General features: G+C 50.1%; 1 protein-coding gene across 1 annotated transcript; it reads right to left on the bottom strand.

Annotated features, from left to right (window-relative positions):
- Nucleotides 1-1,367: 1,367 nt before the first annotated feature.
- On the bottom strand, nt 1,368-8,429 carry LOC103376290 (hippocampus abundant transcript 1 protein-like). Its single transcript, XM_008306667.1, has 8 exons — nt 8,326-8,429; nt 7,911-8,148; nt 7,664-7,777; nt 7,301-7,372; nt 7,012-7,124; nt 6,831-6,928; nt 6,452-6,591; nt 1,368-5,389 (listed from the first exon to the last, which is right to left on the bottom strand). Exons 1-8 carry the CDS (start codon nt 8,427-8,429, stop codon nt 5,162-5,164), a joined length of 1,107 nt encoding a protein of 368 aa, XP_008304889.1. The 3' UTR covers nt 1,368-5,161.
- Between the last annotated feature and the right edge of the window lie 1,011 nt (nt 8,430-9,440).

Genomic DNA, 9,440 nt, shown 5'->3' with positions numbered 1-9,440 from the left:
AAACAAAGTGTTTCTATTCTAATGATTTAAACTGACTCGGAGCTGATTGGCCAGAGCGTAAAGCAGCTGACGTGTGGTTTGTCCCTCGCCAGACGCCGTCCCGTACTCCACCACCAAGGTGTCCATCTCCTGCCTGCTGTGACGAGGATGATGATGATGATGATGAAGGTGTTGAAGGTCCGACGCCGTGTGAGCGACCGAAGGACGAACTTTTATCAGAAAACACGCATTACAGCGACGACATGGCGGAGGAGCTAACGTGCTAACGCCGTGACGTCATCGGAGGGCGGCCATGTTGGAGTCGGAAGGTTTACGGAGGAGAAAACGTGTTTGTTTTTAATAAGTCGTGTTTTTTTAGAGTGAAGTTGGGCTGTGTAGAAGAACACTAATGTCACAGTAATAATAATAAAAGTAGAGAAAGGTTAGAAATCTGGAAACCATCACAACTCGTTTTACGTCAGCATCAGAACAAACGTATATTTTATAGCTAATGTCTAATTTAAATCTCAGTAGGAGGTACTTCAGGAGGTTTCTTCTGAAATTAATCAAATTAAACTGATTAATAATTAATTCTTTGGAAACATTCGTCAGGACGACGGTTTCTTCTCACGTTTTAGTTTTACTTTGAAAAATCTAAATGATTTCCTCATGAAGCGTTCAGTCAGTTCGTCTGTAATCAGTGAACTCACTGCAGACTCAGTTTAATTAATGTAATTATGATGAAACGAATGAGAAAAACTAATCAGCTGTTGATTTAGTTTAACGTCCAGTCGAGTTTATTAATAAAATGTTTTAATTAAGGAAAAATTTAATGTTTTCAGAAAATCAGCCATAAAATCAAACGAAAGAATCGTCAATAAAAAAAAGAAAATAAAACAAAAACCAATAAATTATAAAGAAAACGGAGAAAAAACATCAATGAAATGAATAAAAACAATAAACGATGTGTTAACGAGATCCTGACGTCACTCAACGAGTTTCACTTTAGTTTCTCTTTTCTGAAAACAACCAACAGCTGCTAATAATAATAATAATAATAATAACAACAATAATAATAATAACAATAATATTTACAGACTGTCAGTAAACTATGTGAAAGCTTTCCAGAAGATTCACTGAATTCACCAAGACAAACTGACAGGAAGTCAAAGTGACGGTCGGTCTTTGGACAGGAAGTCTTTTTTCTTCTTCTACAGATTTCATGACGATTGAAGGTTTTTTCTGAAACGTCTCTTCAACGTTTTCAACACATTGCTGCTGAATCGTTTCATTTACGGGAAATTATCTTTTGCTTTTTGATTCATTCCAGACACGCCTTCATCAGGTCTGTGATGAGTGATTATTGATGAGTGATTATTGATGAGTGATTATTGATGAGTGATTACTGATGAGTGATTATTGATGAGTGATTATTGATGAGTGATTATCAGAGGTCATGTGAGGACGTTTCTGGGTTTATCAGGCTGAAGAGTGAAGCTGTGACCAAATGAAGAAGGAAGCCGAACGTTTGCTGATTTACAGGTTTAAAGACTCATCAGACGGTTTGTTGGTCAGAGATTCAGTTTGTTTGTTGTTTGAGCTGCGACTATGTTCCTAAAACGTTCCTGTAAGGCTCTCCAGATGTTTGTATTTTTGTATTTTCCTGCAGCAGCTTCGTCTGACGTTCTCTAACTTTAATAAAAGTCTGTTGACGTGGTCTGAAGCAGCTCTTTTCTAAACCCAGATGCTTCTCGGTGGATCCTTCACCCTGAATGTTGTCGTTGGTTTAATTTAATTTAATCTCCACCTGAGATGTTTGGAAGTTAATGAAAAATCTAAAAAGTGAAACTAAAGCGTGCTGACAACACGGTTTCACTTCGTCGCTGTGGGAGGACGCGACTTTAAACCTGCGAGTGATTCTGAGACTGAGCCATGAATCAAAACCCAGAGACCGAGTCCAGCTCCATCCTTTTATTTTCCTCGTCATGATTCTCACAGACACGATGGACCAACGTCCTGGATGCAGGAAGCAACTCGTCTCCTGGTCTCATAGAAAAACAGACGCAACGGACACGGAGGTGGTTCGAGGCACGTTCAGAGAAAGTAAAGTGCAGCGTTCAGCAAACGTTCTGCGTCGGGAGGAGACATCTGGAGACATCTGGAGACATCTGGAGACATGGTCTGACTGTGTGAGTGTGTTCTGTAGGAGTCAGCGGCTAATCAAACCCGCAGACGGACAGAACCGGTCCAGAAGCGCTGCAGCTCAGGAGCTTCGAGCTTCACGTCTCACCGCGATGCAAAACGTCCGCCTCACGTTTCAGCTGCTCGGCGACGAATCGGAGCAGAACCACTGGAAACCACGTGAGGTCAGAGCAGGAAGGAGCCATGATTCCAAAATAAAAGCCCAACAGTGGAACTAAATCAAACGTCTGAACTGGATCTGGATCCAGGATTCTCCAGAAAACGTTAAAACTACTGAATGTGATGTTTCTGGTTCGTTTGAGCCTCTGAAAGCATCACCAGCAGACGCTCCAGTGAGACGTGAAGCCCGACAGAACCACAGCGCCACACAGAGTCCAGACGGTAGAAGAACACCCTGCAGCTGTCTGTCCTCCAGCAGCAGCAGCAGGACTCAGTCAGAACTCAGAGAACCAGCTGGCTGAAGGTCTGGTCCTCCATCTTCTGGTCGGGCTTCATGGACCTGAACGTCTTCGTCTACCTGCTCAGCTGCTTCTGGAGCTGCGACGCTGCTGATGTGGGAGGTTCTGTTCCTGCGGCCAGATCCTCCTCCTGGTCCTCCTGGTTCCTAAGGAGCTCCAGGTGGTTCAGGGGGTCCACAGGAGAACTGAACCGATCAGTGGGTCAGGAGAAGCTGAGTGAGATCAAGTCTGAAGGCCAGAACCAGAAACTAGAAGCAGAAGTTCTGAAGCTGGTTGTTGTGGACGACCAGCAGCGCCGGCTCCAGCGAGTCAGAACCACTCTGCAGCAGAACCAGTCCAACCCAACCCACCGTGAGCTTCTAACTGAGCGGTCCAGCCCGGTAACCGGCAGACCTTCAGAGTTGTTTTTAAACTGATTATTTCACCTTTAACCAGCTAAACTGCTGTTGCCATGGAGACAGCATCCCGGGCTGTTGCCACGGCAGCAGGTTAGTTTCTTCGGGAATGTCTCGGGTTTAACAAACAGACAAAAGCAGAAACAACAGACAGAAACAAATAACATGGCACCGCGTGGTTCCGTCAGTAACTGGGAGCGCTCCATTCGCCCACCTGGACGGCAGGCGAGCAGGGAGGGGAGGGGAGGGGCACCGACGGCGTTCAGACACGAGGAGGAGAGACGAGGAGACGGAACCGATACTGATCCGGTGGATGAAAGGGAGGACTGCTGGGCGTCTGCTGCCCTCTGCAGGACATCACAGAGAACACGCTGAGAGGAGTTTATAAACCCACGTGTAGAGATCAGGAGTCCAAACCCGGCCTGGAGTCCAAACCCGGCCTGGAGTCCAAACCCGGCCTGGAGTCCAGCTCATGAGCCTGACCCACAGAAACACTGAAGGTACCGGAGGATCAACTCTGAGGTGTTCTTCTTCCTCACCTGGTCCGTCTGCTGGAGGCGGAAACACGATGACGTCACAATCCATCTGAGCCGCACATGCTCAGTGTGACCAGCCCCCCCCCCCCCCCCCCCCCCACTGTCCTCCTCCAGGTGGCCTCAGCTGTGCAGCCAATCGAGGGTGAGGAGCGTTTGATGCGCTGACCTCTGCAGGCCTGATGGGTGGAGTTCAGGCGGCAACCAGACTGACGGTTCTGATAGCGGATGTGTTTACGTTGAAGGTCCCTCTGGAGGCGGACCGGCTGCCCGACCAGAACCACTGAGCGCTAAAACGTGAGCGAAGGCTGCCGGCGGTTTCTACCATCGGTCTGCTGAAGTCACTCCGGTTGAACTTGTGATGAACTCTCTGGACCCCAGAACCATCAGCGGCTCTGCAGAGCGAGTCCTCTTTAAAGAGCAGAAACAACGCTCAGGTTTCCAACAGTCCTTGAACATATCAAACAAAAATCTGAGTTTAAAACTGGAATATTTCATCAAAATTTTTTGGGGGGATATTTCATAAAGTCTCAGAGTTTCCTCAAACTAGTTTCTGTAAAAACCCAAATCTCAACGTCTCGGTGGAACCAGGAAGCCTCGACCGCCTCACGGGACAAACCTCTGTAGACGTTCTGACCCGACTACAGATGGAGACTCATTTAAAAATGTCCAACTTTAAAAACCGCGGCTCACGTGGATTCCAGGTCGATTGACTTATTTTATTAAATAAACTCTGAATGTGTTTGAACACTTGACGGCGCTCTAATAGAGACGTCTTCTGGTTGTTCTGGTTCCACCGAGCTGCAGGACTTTGTGAGCTGATGTGAGCTCCGGGTTCAGAGGGTTGATCCGTTCAGTCCAAACATAGTGAGTTCTGCTCCTGACGGCTGCGTGTATTCTTTAAAAAGACTCCTCATCTCTTATCAGAGCAGTTGGTGAGCGGCTGATGGATCAACAGCTCCGTTGATGACAAACACCAAGACGATGGAGACGGTGAACGACTAGAAACGCCGACGGCTACGTGGACTGCAGCAGCTCGTCCAGGTTCATCAGCATCATTTACTCTGATTAATGAAGTTCATACAAAAGCGGCTACAAAACGTGGCGGTAGAGGCAGAACCAAAGGCTGCTGGACCCACCAGAACGGAGCACACCGTCTCCTGGGAGAAGCTCAAACCAGAGTGTTTGGCGTTTTGCTTGAGCGGTGATGAAACGCTACGGCGGCGTGATGAGCTGGGACGCTGCCGGTTTGGTCCCGCCTCCCTGCCGGTTAGAAAGCAGGGAGTGGTTCATACTGGTGCTAAGAGGCCACTGAGATGGTCACTGACAGACGCCCTTTGGTTCTACCTGCCCCAGCACACCTGGGCAGGTGCAACACATGGCTTCAGGTGTAGAAACGACCGGTGAAGTTCTACCAACACGTAAACAGTTCTGCTAATTTAAGAGAGAACCTCCTGATGAAGCCCGTCTAAACTAAACCCGTCAGTGTGGCTGCCGCAGGTAGAACTAAACAAACGCCCCCACGGGGAGGAGGCGGGGCCTGCAGGGAGGGCGGGGCCTGCAGAGAGGGCGCAGCGCTGCGATTGGTCAGCCATCACATGCGGCTGTCCTGCAGTAACGGCTCAATGTCCTCGGCGTCGCTGGTGGGCGTGGCCAGTGGGCTGGCGTTCTGAGCGGACGAGGAGGAACCGCCAGCCTTGTGGGCGGAGCAGGACTTGACGTCGGCCAATCGGTGGTGCTCGGGGATGAAGATGGCCACCAGCAGGGCGAATACGACGGCGCAGGCTCCGAACAGGAAGGGAGGACCCGGGATGACCGACTTCTACAGGAAGAGAAACAGATCAAATCAACACACGTGTTTCTGCTGCCGCTGACGTTTACGACGAGATTCCATCATTCTTCACATGGTGGGTCAACGTCTGGGTCATCCCGTCTCTCTGTGGCATCTGAACCCAACATCAGAATTGAATGAATCGCTGATCAGACGCCACTGACAGACGACCTCCTGAAGTACCCGTCCTGGAGGCTCCACGTGTTCAGGAGATGTTCAGGAGCTTCTGGTGAACGCAGCAAAGTCTGGAGATCAAGTTTGTTGCTCAAGACCTCCCAGATTCAGGATTGGTTCAAAAATCACAAATCAAGTGGATTGTGGAAGGACTGGACAGTTCCAACATCATTCTGCTCCTATTATTATTATTATTATTATTGTTATTATTGATAAACGGGAAGCGGTGGCGAGGGTTGGAGCTGATCAGCAGCATGAAGACATGGATGGATGGATGTTGAAACTCGGCTCACCAGCAGATGATCTTCTGTCTCTTCCTGCCCTAACCTCCATCAGCCTGCCCATGACTCCAGACTGGCTGTTTGGGAGTTACTTCCTCTTCTACCTGCGTCTGCTCTGATTGGCCGTAACTCCCTTTCCTACTGAAGCGTTCTGAGCACCAGTGAAGTCATCCAGGTGTTCTTCTCACCATAAACTAGATCAAACAGATTCCATGTGTTACAGATACGTTCTCATAATTTTTTGAAAATCCACCTGATGTGTGATTTTTGAACCAATCCTGACTCTGGTCACTGATCTCCAGACTTTGCTGCGTTCACCAGAAGCTCCTGAACGTCTCCTGATCATGTGGAGACTCCAGGACGTGGACGTCTGTGACCTGTAGCCTGGCCGACGCCCATCCGGAGCATCAGGAGACAGAAGCAGGATGACTGTACATGCTGCTCTCATGGCTGTATCGTCAGCCAGAAACTAAACTCAACCCGTTTTATTCTAAACGTCTCGTTTGCCGTGACGCTCCGACTAAAACTCTGATGAGCTGAATCAAAGCACATCGATCTGACAACACGCCAACGTCGGTACTGTTTTAACGTCGGGTACCTCGGTGTCCGCGGTTCTTCCCGCCACCGGCTCCATGTCGTTCAGCTCCACGTTGAAGAGGAAGAAGATGAAGCCGTACAGAGCCGGGCCCAGACCGTTGCACAGACCTCTGATGCCGGTGATCATCCCCTGGACCACACCTGGACACCACCAGGAGACACACACGTCAACAACAGGTAGCGGGGATTTAAGCTGACGCTCGGTTTACAGGGACGGTTTAAAGACAACGAGGTGGTGGTTCTGGAGGCCCAGAGTCCAGCAGGAGACACGTGGAGACTCTGGTCTGAGGAGACCCAGATGGAGCTTTCACATACACACTGCCTGAGGAGGAGAACACTGCTGTGTCAGGGAGGAGAGTCCGTCCTCCAGGTGAGCTCACCTTGCTGGTCAGGTGAGGCGCTGTGCGACACCAGAGCAGAGACTGCTGGGAAGGTGATGGAGGACATGGCTGCCACGGTTCCTGCCGCCCACATCATCCTGCAGGACGAGGACACAACAGTGAACCACAGAGCTCCACCACCTGCTCTACCTGTACACGGTGCAGAGGACGGAGCTCTCACCAGGGCTCGGAGCCGAAGCCATACCAGGCCAGCTGGAAGAGCTGGAAGCCCAGGCCCAGCAGAACCGTGTTCTTGTTCCCGATGGTTCTCATGAGAACGCTGAGGAACAGAGTCTGAAACACACAGACACACACACACAGACACACACAGACACACGATGAGGAAACACATCCACAGCATCCCATAACAAATCTCTACATCTACAGAGCAGCAGCAGTGACCCGTCCTGCAGCGGTTCTGCTTCCCAGAACAGAGACTGTAATGACTCGTCAGGACGGTCGGGCCGTACCTGAGCGACTATGGAGAGGATCCCCACCATGGCGATGAAGGCAGCGATGGCCGCCGGAGAAAACTCGATCACCTGGAACACAAGCGAGGGTTCATGAAGAAACTGCTGCTGACAAAGACTCGGTTCTGACAGCTCTGGGTTCGCTGTCATCAGCTGACACTCATCAGCACCAGAGAGCTGCACATCTACAGGTGATGAAGCTGTGATTGAACTCCTGCATTGATCCTAATCAGTGAAACATTATCGACCGGCTGTCTGTAGCTTCACATCTCTGCAGCTACTCTGTCTCTGTTTGTCAGTGAGGTTTCACTGTGGTGGTTGTGTGTGTGTGTGTGTGTGTGTGTGTGTGTGTGTGTGTGTTACCTGTCTCAGGTAGAGGAAGAAGCTGGAGTACTGTCCGGCCTCGGGCAGGTAGGACAGGAACACCGTGACACAGATCAGCAGCACCGTGGTGTCTTTTCCAACCCGACGCAGAGACTGAACACACAACACAGTCCTCAGTACGCCTGGTAGTCAATCAATCAGCCAATCAATCAATCAATCAGCCAATTAGTCAGTCAGTCAGTCAGTCAGTCAGTCAGTCAGTCGGTGATGTTCGGCGTGAACTCACGGCGAAGGGGTCGGCCTGCTCCCAGGAGATGGGGAAGCCCCAGGACGTCAGCCTCATCTTGTCCGGCAGCGACTCGGGGACGACGAAGAACACGAAGGCGATGTCGGCCACCGCGATCACCGTGGCGACCAGGACCACCAGGCTGTCACCGTACTGCGCCGACAGATAGGCGCCGATGGCCGGGCTGGTGACCAGGCTGGCGGCGAAGGTGGCCGACACCTGAGGAGACACACGGAGGCTGTTAATAAAGAAACCGATTAAACCTGCATTACTAGACTAGACGTCAGGTTTGTCTGTTTCTAATGACTTATATCTCCATCACACATTTTAACCTCCACATTTTAAACCTACGATAACCAGAGGAACCAGAGGAACCAGTGAGAACCCTGTTTATCTAACGAGGGTTTTGCTCCACCTGTGTTCTGAACCGACAGCCGGCTGCTTGTGGATTCTGTCCGGCTCCACATGAACAACATAAAGAGGCCGGTTCTGGCCCGGCTTCGCGTCCGGCGGCGCCATAATGGCAGGAAGCTCCATGAATACAGGGCATGCTGCTGCTGGAGCCGCCTGCTCTCCATCATGTCCACACAGCAACGCAGCAGCCAGACTTCCATCAGCACAACAGGAAGTGTTCGGCGGCGTGTTGTTGATGGAGCTTCCTCCATGTGTTGGTCAACAAATGAAAACTACACAAGACAGACGAATGGACAAACGACCTCATTAGAGGTCTAAGTGTTGCCGATCAGTTTCAGGAACATTATGGGATGTAATCGGACGTCTACGAATCCAACGACAACATCTGGAGGAGAAGCAGCAACGCAGCAGCTCAGACCGACTGTGGAAAGTTAGGCCCACTGTGGTAAAGTCCATGCTGCTGTCAGAAGGAACGAGTCGGTTCCATCTGAAGAAACATCACTGAAGAGGAACCCCAGTGTTTGGTCCCACTGGGTCACTGCAGACTTCTCAGGTCGGGTTCAGTTTGTTTATCTGGGACCCAAAATTGTTTGGTTTTCAGACAGAACTTGTGCAAAAAACACCAAAAACCCAAAAACCTGTGAAGCCATGTTAAGGGTTCGATCTCTTCAGAAGTAGAACTAGCAGCCGTGAAATGTGGCGACTCAGACAGAACAGTTCTATCACATCTACTGATCCAACGGGTCCAACAGACTCTTAGTTACCGGTCCTTTAAAGACCAAAATGTTCCATCGAGCCACAAAGTTCCTCTAAATGAATGTTTTCACCACAAAGACACCATAAAGCAGCTTGTAGCTCTGCACATCCAGAACCAACACCCAGAACCAACGTCTAGACCCAACACCCAGAGCCAACACCCAGAACCAACGTCTAGACCCAACACCTAGACCCAACACCCAGAACCAACGTCTAGACCCAACACCCAGAACCAACACCTAGACCCAACACCCAGAACCAACACCTAGACCCAACACCCAGAACCAACACCTAGACCCAACACCCAGAACCAACACCCAGAACCAACGTCTAGACCCAACACCCAGAGCCAACACCCAG

This window comes from Stegastes partitus, unplaced genomic scaffold (assembly GCF_000690725.1).
Source record: "Stegastes partitus isolate 25-593 unplaced genomic scaffold, Stegastes_partitus-1.0.2 Scaffold3783, whole genome shotgun sequence".
NCBI classification, from domain to species: domain Eukaryota; kingdom Metazoa; phylum Chordata; class Actinopteri; family Pomacentridae; genus Stegastes; species Stegastes partitus.
Note: the sequence above shows the minus strand (reverse complement) of the source record. Positions and strands in the feature narration are given on the sequence as shown.